General features: G+C 41.7%; 1 protein-coding gene across 1 annotated transcript in view; it reads right to left on the bottom strand.

The window, feature by feature from the left end:
• Nucleotides 1–7,694, bottom strand: part of LAMB4 (laminin subunit beta 4) — a 40,851-nt gene extending 33,157 nt beyond the window's left edge. Inside the window, exons 1-6 of the mRNA XM_071423892.1 lie at nt 7,661–7,694; nt 6,310–6,467; nt 3,220–3,355; nt 1,509–1,582; nt 697–885; nt 485–548 (exon numbers count right to left, since the gene is read on the bottom strand). Of these exons, the coding sequence (XP_071279993.1) occupies nt 485–548; nt 697–885; nt 1,509–1,582; nt 3,220–3,355; nt 6,310–6,467; nt 7,661–7,694 (655 nt within the window). The remainder of the gene's footprint in view (nt 1–484; nt 549–696; nt 886–1,508; nt 1,583–3,219; nt 3,356–6,309; nt 6,468–7,660) is intronic.
• Between the last annotated feature and the right edge of the window lie 7,243 nt (nt 7,695–14,937).

The following is a 14,937-nucleotide window of genomic DNA, read 5'->3' as shown; positions in this document are numbered from 1 at the left end:
AGCTTGAATCAGTCATCCAAGAATTTTCCTATAGTGAAGAAATAATGAAAATGATCCACTATTGGCCAAGATCAGTAATGCCTACAGTGGTAGTGCAGGGACCCACTCCTGGCACACAGCTGCCACTATAGGCATCCTACAGTGTTAGCATCCTACTTGGTATGGCTCTGCATTTTCCCAGCCATTGTCTTCATGGGTCCATGTGTACCTCTGGGACTGCTCTCAAAAAGCAGTATGGATTGGGCCTGAATCCAAAGGGAAAGACAGTTTAGCTTCACAGATGTGCTCTGCAGAGCTTTGCTGTTTGCCCCCAGGGCTAGAGAACAAGACTGGCCCATTTCATTTATTAATACAATGTGTCCCTAAGATCATTAGGTACCTAATTTTCATTGACTTACACCAACTGAGCTGTTGACCCTTTTTGGTGTACAAAACAAAAAATTACCAGCAAAGTGTCTCTGGACAAAACATGTAATGTCCATACCTTGGATATATGGCACATATGGATTTTCTATTTCAAAGCTGGGATCCAAGGCTTTTAAAACAACCTGCAAAACAAATCAATAAAGCTCTAAAGATGAGATGAGCAGCCACCAAAGGGATCAAAGGACAGGCCTCTACTTTTAGCAGACACAGACAAGAGACCTTCAGTTCCACAAATGATTTGAACTCATACAAACAGACACTTGACCGTACCTCGCCTTCAGTGGAGGGCTCAATGTCTGAATATCTTGAATCACAAACAACATCTCCAACACTTTTTGCTGGACCAGAAGAGATGTTGGGGAAAGAAGCTGCACAATCATGTGCAAAATATCTAAACACTTTCCAGGTCTGACCAAAATCGGTAGAACGCTCAACCAGCATTGCTGCAGGCCGAAAAGTCTGCAAGAAACATTTCAAGAATTCCCTAAGTCGGCATTAATAAGACACCTCAGGGGTTGTTGTATTGATATTCCTCTTTGGAGGATGTTAAAATTTTGTATTTGAGAGTTTATAGGCTCATTACAGATACTGTGATAGTTACAGGGGTCTCTGAAAAAGCTCATTAGAACCTCTCTCTAGCAAAAGGGAAAGGTAACTTTTCATATAGATAAGTGATTACTTTCTAAGTAAGGAAGTTTACCATAACAATTAGGAATTTAGTACAAAAAAAAATTGCAATCATCTGGATCATAATTGATACACAGAAACTGAACTAAATTGAAAGAGCAACTGCAGTTCGGATATGTCCCACATTTTTTGAGTGTAATTTTGCAAAGCATTTTTTCAGTTTTAATTCTTGGCTTTATAGAAAACAGGTTCAGAAGGCACACAAATAGGAAGCTGTTCAGTCTATCCTCCTCCCCCAAGGCAGGATCAACTATAATTTAACAATACTTGACAGATGTTTATCTAACCTGTCCTTACAAACCTCTAAAGATGGAGCTTTCAATGCTCTCTAAGCAGTTTAATCCTGTGGTTAATTAGTGTATAATATTACATAAAAGCTCTGGTAAAAGATGTACCTTAAAGGTCAGGATAAGATGGCTGAATTGGAATAAAGTTTCTAGGTCCAATCTAATGCTGACATGGTCAATGCCTGAAAAGAGAATGAAAATGAAGTGCACAATGTGTACATTGAAGGGGTTGCTGAGACAGTTTTCCCATGGAGGATTTAAAGATGCCTTTTCCAGCAGAGCAACTAGACCCTTTAGGGCATCCCCTGTGCACAAACCCGTGCAGCTGGACCTCTCTCTCTGGGGCAATACAATGTGCTGCCTTCCTGCCACTGTCACCAGCAATGCTGCATGTCACTGAGACTGCAGGAGATGGCTGAAGGTCCTGCTCACATTATTCAGACTGTAAATGATGGTCATGATAGGGTGCTGGGTTTGTGTGTTTCTATATCCAGTTAGGTTTATTTCTTAAAATCCATTCAAATAATTCACTTATTGCTAAGAAAGAAAAAGAGAACTAATAAAATGAGGTGTTTTCTTCAGGCTAAACAGAGCTTTTAAACCCTTCTATACTTTCAGATGTGAAATTTGTCATGAGCAGAACTACCGCACCAGACATCTTCCAAAACTGCAACGAATATGGAAAAAAACCTCCAGAGGTCACACACTCCCTGTAGAGAGTGCCAGGAGCTCAGCTGATATCCCCATTGTTCACATCTACATGCACCATCTCAGGAGTCCTCCTGACCAGGGTGTGCATGAGACCCCATCCCAGAAGAAAGATAGAGAGAACAAGGAAAGCTCCTCCCACAGCTGGCCCACAGCTTTATTGGCAGTGGTGTCCAGAGCCAGTGACAGATCCTTGCTAAACTCCATGAAAAAACAAGGCTTATGGATTTTCAGTTGGATACTCAAAATAGAGGTAACATATTATCTTATTTTTCTATGCCTTAATTTCCAACCAGTCAAATGCTTTTCACATAATCACTGTATGTCAAATAAGACAGAGTAAATGTTATTCCTCCTGGCATGTCTTCCCAGAGAAGCTGTAAGGATACTTACAGCTATCTTCATCAATTCTGGGATTGCACACATCCTCAGCAAGTTGCAGAGGACACCAAGCTTAGTGGTGCTGCTGACACCTGTGAAGGATCAGTGACCATCCAGAGGGACCTGAAAAAGCTCGAGATGTGGGCCCATGGGAATCTGATGAGATTTGTCAAAGCCAAGTGCAAGGTGCTACACCTGGGTTAGGACAACCCCCAGAATCAATACAAGCTTGGGGATGAATGGATCAAGAACAGCCCTGCAGAAAAGGAACTTTGGAATATCAGAATAAGGGAGCTGATAGCCAGGCTTTATTTAATTTTTTTCCTAAAATATTGGTTCTTTTAAAATTTTTTTTAAACATGTATTTGTAAAGACACACTGTCATTATATTACATCTGTAGGCAAATGTGTATTTTGCCCCAAATGAAAATTCTCTGTCAGGGCAGACACCTTGTGGAAAATATATGGCTTTCATGTATAATCCAGCATTACCACACATCCTCTGGTCAGCTCTTGGGGATGCTGAGTTTAAAACTTGTCCATAGAAACACAGACTTCCTGAATTCTTGTCTTGCTACACACAAATGGGTCTAAATCACTCAGTAGTACCTAATCAAAGAACAGATGCAGGTCTTTGTTCATCTCTTCATGAAGGCAACTTTGTGAAAGCCCATTATGTAAAGAAATGCCACAGTAACATTTGCAGTAATATTTTCTCTAAGGAACTTACCATTTTCTGACTGCCACCACTTCTTTTTCCTTTCAGGCTCAAACGTTGTGATAACATTTTCTACCATGTGACTGTTGTGCTGGGTATAGGGATTATATGGGTATCTGGAATCACAGAGAAAGCATTTCTCTTCAGCCTAGAAAACAAAATGAGCAGAATAAAAGCTTAATTTGGATTCTTCACTAAAAATTAGATGGATGTACATATATTTATGCCATTGCAAGGCTAGAACCTGTCTTGTTGCTCTGGATGCCTGTGCTTTTAGTCACTCAGGCTTTTCATATACAAGCCCAAGAGAACCATCATATGCAGGAAGCATGCACATAGTAAGGGTTGGTCTTGGTCTTCCCCAGGTACTTTATAAAAATTGCACTTTTCAGTTGTGGAGAAGGGATCTCAGTAAGACCAGGTACCAGGTAAGTAGTTGGTTTGGGATGACACCACCCTCCTGACTGCTGTCAGCATCTTTTGAAGCATAGCAGAACTGGGAAAGTTTAAACCAATGCAAAAAAGGAAAATCAGGGTATCAATACGATACAAGGGTAATATTTGAAGATGTTACAAGCAGAAGATGAAGGTAGTAATGATTAACTGATATCAAGTGAGAGCAAGAAGAGGTGATAAGGTTAATATACTGGGCTGGGAGATAGCCTGTGCTGGGCCACGAGGAGAGCCTGAGCAGCCATGACAGCCAGCAGGGTCTCAGGGAAGTGTTCAGCAGGGTGGGCAGGGGTGGATGCACTGCACAGACACTGCAGGAGACTTGGGCAGAGCACAGTGTGAGGATGCAGGAATAAGCCATAGTGGAAGGTGAGGCCCAAGCTGTGTGCCTGGCTGGTGGGGACAGTGGCAGGAGGAACAGGGGATGACACAGCACCCCAGAGGGAACTGAAGGAGGAGGAATGAGTTCAGTGCCCATGGCTGGGAGACTGGAATGACCCAGAAGGAGATGGGTGGCACACTCAGGATCCACAAAGAATTGAGAATGGTTTTAACATCTTTGCATTATGAAATCACCTGGGAATTATTTGCATTTAAATAAGTGAAGATATATAGATTTACAGGTATAATTAATGTATTTTAACCATGGTAACTATGTATTATATTCAGTCATTCTATACTACACTTGACAAATGTATGAATGCACATTTTAGAAGATGAGCAAGAAATTAAAAAAAAAATACTATGTCATCTCATTTCACAAAGCTCTGGTAAAGAGAGCTGAGGTTGTTCAAGCAGTTGGAAGGACCATGCACACTCATACTCTGATTTTTATAGACATACAATATGACACTGGGGCAACTTATGTTTAAGGTTGCTCCATAAAGTCTGCTCCAAAGGACAAGCATGTGCATGTCCATGTCTGGCAGATCCCACTTGCCTCTGAATTGTGCAGCTTTGTATGCTCCTCAACACTGAGTGCCCTGTCTTTTCTTTTCAAAACATACGTAAGTAGTAAATCCAATCATTGAGCTAAAACCCACTTAACCTACATTTTAAAAACAGTAAGACATATTAAAGACTAAAAATTACTTTTAGTGCTTCTTTCCAAACACAAAGCAGTTGAATTTTATTTTTTCCCCATCTGAATCCCAGCTAAATCCTGGCTCTTGGTAGCTTGCCACATTGACTAATACCCACTTTCATGAGTAAGGTTTGCTCTTAAGAAATCTGACACAGGTCATCAGGAGAGGAGAGGAAGAGCTTTGGTTTACAAGATGTAAGATGCAAAACTTCCTGGCATGTCTCCAGCAAAGAATTCAAAATGTGCTGGTGAGAAAGCAAATTAAAAGTGAAGTGGCATTCTGATGCACTGCAGGTGCACAACACATTTAAAGCAAGCTGATGGAACAGAACACATTGACAAAGGGTCTCTCTCTCAAGCTCTGCAAAGCATCAGTTTGTGGTTTTCATCCTCTTCAGGAAACAGCCACCAGGGGTCAAGATATGTTGAAGCAGCATTAAATCACAGGGATTATTGCAGAACAGCTGCTCCTTTTCATGAGTCTGTATTTACATAATTCAAAGGATAAGTACAGGCAAGTGAAAATACTAATTTTTTTTAATTGCTTTTTGATCTCCTCCTAAAAAGCAAGAATAAAAGGCAATCATCCAGCTTTAGGACCAGAAAGAGGTTTCAGGCTATTTTAGCAAAGAGATATTTACATTTTGCAGAAAACTGTGGATACAATATCCAACCTGGAGCAGTGCTTGGTTCCATGTCCATACTTTACTCTGCAAATGTGTCACAATATTAAGCTAGAAGGTCATAAACTGTAATTATTTTCAATTGCTTATAAATTAAGCTGTATTTTAACTTCCTCTTCAGCCTAGCCTGTTATTTAGTGACGATATTTCTATTTGTGACAATTCATTAACTCAGTGGGGCCAAGTCCTCCAGGATGTACAACAGGGGAATCCTCATTTCTGCACACCTTCCATATAGCAGTGGTTCCCCCTCCTCACTGCAGCCAGGGAGTGAGAGGCATCCCTCTGGTCAGCCACATTTTGGATCTGCTGACCAACCCACATGACCAAAGCCTGGACCACAGCATTAGGTCTTCCCTTTTGAGAGGCAGCTTTCTGCTCTCAGCAACACTGGCCTCATTTCAGATCAAAAGTGAGGACAGTGTACGGTGTGAATCTCTTAACAGGCTCCTCAGGTCTCAACACCATATGGACATGTCCTCTGGAGAAGGTCCTGCAGCCTGTGGGACCCCTGCACTCACACACAGACCATGGGCTTCACCTCTGGGACCTGAGTGGGAAGAGGACTTGCAGAGCAAAGCTCCTTCAAAAATCCCTGTGCTCAATCCCTGTGCATCTCAGGGAAGTTTCTCCCCCTTGAGAAGATACACATCACTGTATGTGGAGGCTGTTTGCTGCCAAACCCTCCATATGTGCTGCAGTGAGGCACAGCCTTCCACCAGACTTGGTGTCACACTGTCTGATAATTATTCAGATAACTCCCACAGGAACTTCCCAGTCTGGGCAAATTCCCCATACAGATGAGAATAAGGTTAGTAGGAAGAGTGAGGACATGGTTAGTAAGAGGAGTTCAGTTTATTAAAAAAGAAAGAGCAAACCAACCTCCAGGTAGCCTAGAATGCAGTACTTCTGAGGGCTGCTCGTGCCACAGGTTGACGAGGCTGTCAGTTGCTTGCTGCGGCCCTGGAGGAGGTCCCCAAGGGCTGGGTGGCAGGAGCCAGCCCCACAGTCATGCTGTGCATGCTGGGGCCTTATCAGCACTGAGCATAACAGAAGATCAAAGAAAGATTAAATTGTTTTGTGTAGCCAGCAGTATTCTCCAGACAAAATCAGTTAAATCCCAACAAAAGCAGAAAGCTCAATTATCCTTTGCCTGTACCCCTTTTGTCCTTAGTTATACATTTTTTAAAGAACTTGAGTAATGCACACACCAGCTGCAAAATAATAATAAAAAATATAGCTAGCATATTGCAAATCTATGCTAAAACTTAAATTTTCAGCACATTGGCATTTTTACTGAAAAGAAATGTGCCATGAGCAATAATTTATTATGCTTCCCACCCTGACGTACCCATTGCCAGCAATCCTACAAAAGAGCATTTCAATTGACTCCGTGAATAGAGACAGATTTGAATTAATTCCACTTATTTCTGTTGAAATAAGTGTTCCAAGTTATAATGGTGGAAATGAAACCAGGATTGATATCAGGGATCCCCCAGATTTTTTTTAATTTGCAGTGAATCCCTAGTCCAGTGTCAGAACCCTGTCAGACCCCATGAAGTGGTAATTAATAAATTAAAAGAGTAATTCTGAATTCTCTGAATAACTGCAGAACTTCTTTGCTTAGCCTGAAATAACTTTCAGTATCTTCCCTTACAGGGCTTTTCTTTTAAACAAGTTCTGTCCTGAAACTCTGCAAAGGAATGGGTACCTTGGAGGCTATATCCATTCAGCTTTACTTGGCTCAACTTGTTAGAAAAGGTGCAGTTAAAAAAACCCTACAACTGATACTTGAAGATCCCACAAAACACCAGAAATACAACTACCACAGTAAAAAATACAGCATTTTATGACCAAATTTCAGTCTAGGGCTCAGGCTATAATTCAAATGATGAGTGACATGACTGTTCAGATGTAAAGCAGTGCCTATGTTTAGTTAGCCTGCTCTTTTTACTTATACAAATCCATGCTGATTATTCATTAGCAGATGTTGATTGCCCCTTTCAGGACCTGAATCAGACTCAATTACAACATGTATGTTTTCTTTGTACTTGAAGATATCATAAGTCATAGGTCCCTCACTGGCAGGAGAGTGGGGAATAAGGATTCACTGTCACGTGTTTCTCAACAGCATTTTCTTAAAAGAAGTGCTTTAACAAATTCTTGGAAAGGTGTGTAAATCATATGATAATATTTCAAAATTGGCCTGAGTCACTGTAGCATCTGTACTTACTGAGGTGTATCAGGATGGCCAGCCCCAGCCTCATGCCTTCCCATCAAACTCTGACTGGCACTGCTGCAAGAGAAAAACTGGTCCATCACTTGGTGCTCTTGCTCACCAGGGCACACAGGTGTACTCAGAATTGACTGAATTCATTTCAGCCTTCAGTGAAGTGACAGAAATGTAATAAAGATATAAAGACTAAAAGGAAACCCTGGCTTTGATTTAGTTGTAGAAAAAAAATATCTCATGATGGAAACTTCAGCACTGAAACTAGGATGAAAGTAGAGAAGCACTTCACAAACGCTTCCAGAGAAGACCTTGAAAACATATTCACACTTAGTATAAAATACAACCAGAATGCTATCAGCTAAAATACTACAGTATTCAAACTAAAAAAAAAAAAAATAAATCCAAGTGGATTCAGCAGGAGGGCTGTTTGCATGTTTGCAGAGATCTAGCTCTTTCTCTGGAGGTTCTAGTTTATTTTCATTAATTTAAAAGATAGTCAGAGGTCCTAATGAAGATGCCACTGAGAAATGCCTGATGTCAGGTACTATGAATTTTGTCGGAAATCTGATGTAAGTGCATCTTAATGTTTAGTGAAGAAAACCAGGTAATGTCAGCATTAGTGCAAAAAACTTGTACAGGGGAAAATCAGCATGAGTCCAAAAAAGGTTGATTGTGGCATTATGGCATCCTTCCTCTTCCTATTTACTGGAAGAAAGTGAGACTTGCCAACACAAAACTGTTGGAAAAACAAAAGGCAGCCATGGGTATAAAAGATAATCCAGTAGCCTGCCACCAAGTAGAACTCCCAATCCAAACCTGCCCCCATCTTTGCATCTTCCACTTCTTTCTCCACCTGGAGGAAGCAGTGAGGCTGGTACACCCTGAAAGAGTTCCAGCTGCTGGGGCATCCCTGTATGAGCATGGCCCAAGCACCACTTCTCAGCTGTGTTCTTGTTCCTCACAGCCATCACTGTACTGAGTGAGCTTAAACGAAATACACCCCCGGAGTAGTGGGAACATAAAGAAAAGCACCTCAGGTGTTACAGGCTCCATGTGGGCTTGGTGCACCCAGCTCTATACAGCACATGACACAAGAGCTGTACCTAGATGAGTACTTCAGCAACCAGAGGCAGGGAGAGCTAGCAAGGGTCACCAGGCTTTCATGCTGCTGCAGCTGCTCTCACTTGCCACAACCACAGAGAGCCTGGCATGTGACAGGGAGATGACACTGGTGAGCATCCATGAAGCTGTGCCTGGCTACAGAGAGAACTGGCCACAGATCCACTGTCCGAGGCAAAACTGAGCAAATATTTTCCTCCTGTGTTGGACTTCAAATTTTATACTCTGTCAGAATAATGGGTAGACTCAGAGATGATTTAAGCTGCAACCACTGCCACAGCACTGCAGTGAAATACAGGTGCCCATGGTGAGCAATCTTGGCACATCCAATCCCTACCCTAACACTGTGACATGTAACACAAGTGATACTCTCTAAACATCACTCCCTTTTATGGACAAACAAGGACTAGAAAAAACCCCAACAAATTTTGGTTCCATGCTTAACAGGAAAATTAAATACTGAAGAGGTCTTACCTGGGTTCCAGGCAGCCAAGTGTCTCAGCTGGGAATGAACAGAGCTGAGTGAGGGAAGCAAGCAAAGGCATACCTGTGCACTTCAGCTGGAGAAGACAGCACATCCCCTGAGGCTCCAAGGTGTAGGTGAGAATGAGACCCAGCCTGCAACCTGTCAAAAGCTTGATTTGTGAACTCCTTCTGCTTCTGGCATCAGCAAATATATTCACTGAAAGACAATTGTGACAGGTTAAGTTCACGGCAGAAAAAGTTCACGCAAGTGAAAACAGAAGGCTGGGATTCTTAAAGTGCTGAAAAACAACACCTTGTCTGTTGTTTAATTAAACATCTATTCAGTTAGTCTGGTTTGAAATCAAATATCAAAGTCTTTATAACTAGTTAGCATCAGAAGTCTAGTGGCCCTGGATTATCTGATCATGGGCTAAAAAGGATTCACACAGCAGGAGTGTGAATGGTCTGAAGGGCTGTTTGGGGTTCTGAGGTGACTGCAAACATGCCTGCCAAACAGCTGTGATTACACTTGCATGGACATATTGAGCCAAATGTGAAATAGTTCAAACTCTGGATCTTCAGTGTGAGCACTATGTTTTTCTCAATTTAAAGCTGAAGACAACACAGCACCTTGAGTCGTGGCTTTGCATTTCAGCACAAGTTTTGCCTGTAACTGTCCCCAGCAGCAAGCACAGGACTGCACTGATGTGTGGGGTACAGCACAGTCACAGGCAACACGGTGATGGAGCAGCTCTGAAATAGTGTTCAACAGCTCATGTGCAGAACTGGCCTCTGTTTTCTGGTGTCTGTTGAAACATGTGGCACTGTGATTCCAGTTTTCAGAATGGCAGGTTGCCTTGATACACAATTTTAGAGGTGACATATTTGTTATCAGTTTTCCTCTGACTGTTTGTAAGGCTTAATTCATGATAGTCTGTCAAGCATCATCACACATCCTTAAACAGAAGGTTTTCTATAGGAGCAAAATATGTCTTATAAATTAATCACTGACTTTTCTTTTGGTTGTTCCTATTCTTTTGGAAAAAAATAAAGGTGTGTTCTTTAATCCTATTGCAATGCTCAGTACTAAGTGTCCTCTGCCATTATTATAATTATTAACTCTAGCAGAAATAATTCTTATACTTAATTTTTTTGAAATTATTTTCCTCAAATGCATGTGGAAATTACTTGTGAGAGACTTTTTTCAGGCTGATTTAATCTGCATTTGGTTTGCACTTATGCATGATTAATTATTGTACAGATGGTTTATACTTAGTGGGTTTTGGTATTAGGAAAAAGACTAAATGATATATTAAGATATTAATTTCACTTTTTATGTGCAAGCAATATGTCAAATGTTGCCTGAAAGAGACACATATAACTAAAGAAAGTATTATTACTATGATGCTACTAAATTATAAACTGGTTGACATTTTATTAACGTATTTCATGGGGAATTCAGAATTTGTTACAGAGAAGTTATGTGAGAAGTAAATATCAAGGAAGATTTATTTGCAGAATATAGCCAGTCCTCTGTTCTGATTTATGTAGGACCCCAAGCAAGAAGGAGGTTTTAAACTGCTTGAGGCAGGGATTAAGAAACTTCTTTCTTGCTTCTTTAATCTCTGCACTAGTAAAGGACCTGGATTTATAATGCATCACTCGTCCCATGCTGGCTGGAGGGTAGATAGCACTGGTGTGTGATTTTTCAAGTCATCACATGTCTGAGGGCTGTCATTGCTCAGGCCCAAGGCATATCCTCAGTACACACAAAGGATGGGAACTGTCAGCACTGCAGCATGTATTCCCTTCACAGACACCAACCAGCAGTGAGGGAAGGGGCAGGAGTAGAGCCACTGCTTTAAAATTTCGATACATTTTTCAAGAAATGAAATTATTTGAGCCTAGGACTATTCTTGCTGTGTGAAAACTAAGTTTTTAATCTAAACAAATCACTTGGGCTTCCTTCATATCAATGGAGAAAGACAGGGAACCCCACAGAGTTCATCCCACCACCTTCTTGAGGGAGGGATAATTCCCCTTAAAGGAATAAATCCCCTTTTGGAGGTATCTGCTGCTTTCCTTTGGTCATGAGCAACCCAGCTCCTTTGTTTAGGACAGATGCTTGTATTTTAAGCAACTGTACTAAGATGAAATGTAAAATATACTGAGATGAATCCCATCCATGGCCAAAATCTTGAACAAAATCTAATGGTCTGAAAATCAAAATTATCTTCCTACATTCTCTCTCACCTCTTTTGTTTCTGCCCTCATTTCTTCAAGGCTATATCTTATGCCTAAAATAAAATTTCTCAAAGGCAAAGACTAAGCTTTTTGTGGGTTTACATATTAGGAGAATGTAGCACTGAATAATAAAACCAGAATGAATTGTAAGTTTACAACCAGGTAAGATAAGGGTTTTTTTCTGATAAATCTGATCAGGAGAGAGCTAAGGACAGCAGAGGGATTGGCTACAGAACTCAGATGCGACAGGAGAGAAAGGCTACCCTACCCCTCAGCCTCCTCACCTCCACATCCCACTGGCTGGCTGCTCCTCCATATTGTGCACCCTGAAGGAAACTGCTACTTTAAAACTTGTATTTAATAAATATTTTTAAAGAGCTTTTCACAATTCAAAAGGATGTCAAGTCTATCTGTAATTTATGAGAAGTTTCCTCTTTTTCTTACAGTCACAGCACCCCACAGTGCCCTTCACCTTTAGTGTGCAAGTTTGAAGTCTTTGATTTTTCCACCACAAACAAGAAATGTAGCTTCAACTTGCATATTATCTCCCTGGCAGGCACAGCATTGATAGTAGTAATCAACACTAAAGACTGTCCTGGTTTCAGCCAGGACAGGTTAATTTTTTGCAGTAGCTGGGAGGAGACATGGCCAGGATCCTGACACTATTCATTACCAGCTCAGGTGGTTGCCAGGGGCAGGAGGTGAGGACTCTCCTTCTTTCAGTGGAATCAACATGGCAGGGGGAATCCCTCCAGGATTGTTTATTTGTCAAGGAGTCCATGGTGAGCATTTTTGCCAGTGAATCACTCCCTCCTTTGTATACCTCTGTTGCTATTATTGTTGCTTTACTGTTGGCTTTCTTATCTCATTGCTGTTTCCAGTAAATTGCTCTTATCTCAACCTGTGAGCCTTGCCTTTTGTGCTTCCAATCAGAGGGGTGTGAGGGGGAAGCAGCAGTGTGGTTTCAGCAGGAGTACTAAACTGGAGAATAACATTCCTGAAGCACAACAAAGAAAAAGACAGTGTATTTATTCTAAAATACCAGTGTGATTTTAAAAGTTCTAGTCAAGCTATATGTTATGAGTAAAAAAAGAGTTACTAATTTTTTTTAAAAAAAGGGTCAGAGTTATAAGTTGAGTTGGGAGCTGATTGCTGGCTGAGGAGAGTTCTTTGTTACCTGTGTGTTGTAACCACCTGTTAAGTGTCTGTCGTTAACCCTCTATTGCTGAGAATTCCCCTTTTTGTATGAGTACCGCCCTGCCTAAAGCCAGGTTGATGGCTCTTCTCACATAGTGCCAGGAAGACACATGGGAGTACACACAGATAACCTCAAACCCAGCATGCAACGAGAGAGGACCCCCACCAAACTTACCAAAAGACCCCAAAAACAATGAGTCAACACAGAATTAAGAGATCAAAGTGATGTCTGGACGTGAGGAACAAAGCCTGCAGAGGCGCTGAGACCCTTTGTTGCCTCTCACCCTAAGCAAAGGCCTCAGCTGGAGCCATGACCCCGGACGGCAAACCTGAAAGTTGTAACATGGGGTTAAACCCCCCCTCCCACCCCGATCTCCTGAGGACAGGACCCCGTGCTCTGTCCCTAGGCGACAAAGCTGCGCATTCGTCCTCCTCCAAGCCATTCCTGGGAGTGCTGACGGCAAGACCACGGACCCTCTGAGCCTCCCCACCTTGAGCTGATCACTTTTAATAAAGGCATTAAAAAGGAGAAAAGATCTGCTGTTTTATTTCACTGTACATGTTTAAGATACAATGTTTCATGTTATTTCCTAAGGTCCTGACATTTCCCTGCTGGCAGTAGGGCTGGGATGATGGGAAATCTGTCACACACCTTAATGCAGTCTCATGTTAAATTTTCTCAGTGAGATCATGCAGTATAACAGGACAGGACTCTTTCTAAGAAGCTTCTCATATCAATAAACAACAAATTTTTAATTTTTCATTGCTTTGCTGGCCTATTAGTCAGATATAGTTATTCTCCCTAAATTGAAGAGGAAAAAAATGGATTATTGCATGAAATAAACAGGGCAGGAGACTTTTTCTCCTTTTAATACCTTTATTAAAAGTGATCAGCTCAAGGTTGGGAAGCTCGACGGGTCCGCGGCTTCTCCATCGAGGCTCCTAGGGTGACTCGGAGGAGGAGGAGTGTGCAGCTTTGTCCACTAGAGGCAGAGCTGGGGTCCCGTCCTCACGAGAGCAGTAGGGCTATACCTCGTGTTTCACAACCTTCAAATTCTTCAGGTTTGGGGCTCCTGGTTCCAGCTGAGGTCTTCTGCTCAGGGCGAGGGGCAACAAAGGTTTTCAGCATCTCTGCAGGCTCGGTACCTTGTTCCTCATGTCCAGACATCACTCTGAACTCTTAATTCAGTGTTGGCTCGCTGGTTTTGGGGTCCTTTCAGTAAGATTGGTGGGATGGCCTTCCATGGCTGCTTGTCCCAGTTATTTTGCATGCCCCTGATGTCCCTCCCCACTATGCCCCCTCCCCTCACTGTCTGGGAAGAAGGACAACTTAGCCCCAGGCAGGGCTGTACCGATACAAAGGAGCAATTAGCTGAAACGACCGGTGATTACAATAACAAACAGGTAGAACTCCACCTTGGCAACAACTGATCTAACTGGTTCTGCAACGCTTTTTTTTTCCCCCCAAAAAAAATTGGCAGATTTTTTATTTATAACATTGCACACAAAAGCATAGAAGAGAGAGCTAGAAAGAAACTGAAAAGGAATATGTTACTACAACCTTAAACATGAAGCTTCTCACTGGAAAGCTTGTTGCACCACAGTATTTGTTAATAGGGCATAACAGTGCTCTTATTCTGCTAATGGTCTTTGTACTGCTGAAAACACTAAGAAAAGATTGTCCTATTTTTATTTGTCCAAGTTTGTGGCCGTGTTCTGTTTTATGTCCCTATTATTAGATTTTTCATGCATGTCAGCCTGAATTGTCCTATTTTTCTCTAGGTATTTTTCTCTAGGTAAAAGCAAATTCTTTTGCAAATGTTGAATTGATGTTGTTTAGAAATTATCTTGGGCTCAGAAAATCTCTCTGGCCCCTGAGGAACCCCTGGGTCACTGGCATAGAAACATTTCCTTACTAATGCAGAAAACTTTCATACAATGGTCTGTTTGGGAGGTCAGATGTATGTTTGTGGGGTTTTATTGGCAGGGGTTGGGGGGGGGGGAGAGTGAATAAAAAAAAATCAGAAGCCAAAAGACTACAATTTAAAAATGAATCAAAGGAAAAACAGTAAATTCCACAAGCTCACCCAAAAAACCCCAGGAAATTGAGATCATCAGGTGGAGAACTTGGGAGACAGAAGGATGACAGCTTCAGTTTGAAAAGTGCAAACAGCAAAGAAATCATGTCCACTAGAGGACAACAGCAGCAAAAGCATTCACTGCAGAGCTACCAGGGCTCAGTGGTTAGAGTT

Source organism: Agelaius tricolor, unplaced genomic scaffold (genome assembly GCF_023055355.1).
Source record: "Agelaius tricolor isolate 1412-34295 unplaced genomic scaffold, bAgeTri1.0.p SCAF_3, whole genome shotgun sequence".
NCBI lineage: Eukaryota > Metazoa > Chordata > Aves > Passeriformes > Icteridae > Agelaius > Agelaius tricolor.
Note: the sequence above shows the minus strand (reverse complement) of the source record. Positions and strands in the feature narration are given on the sequence as shown.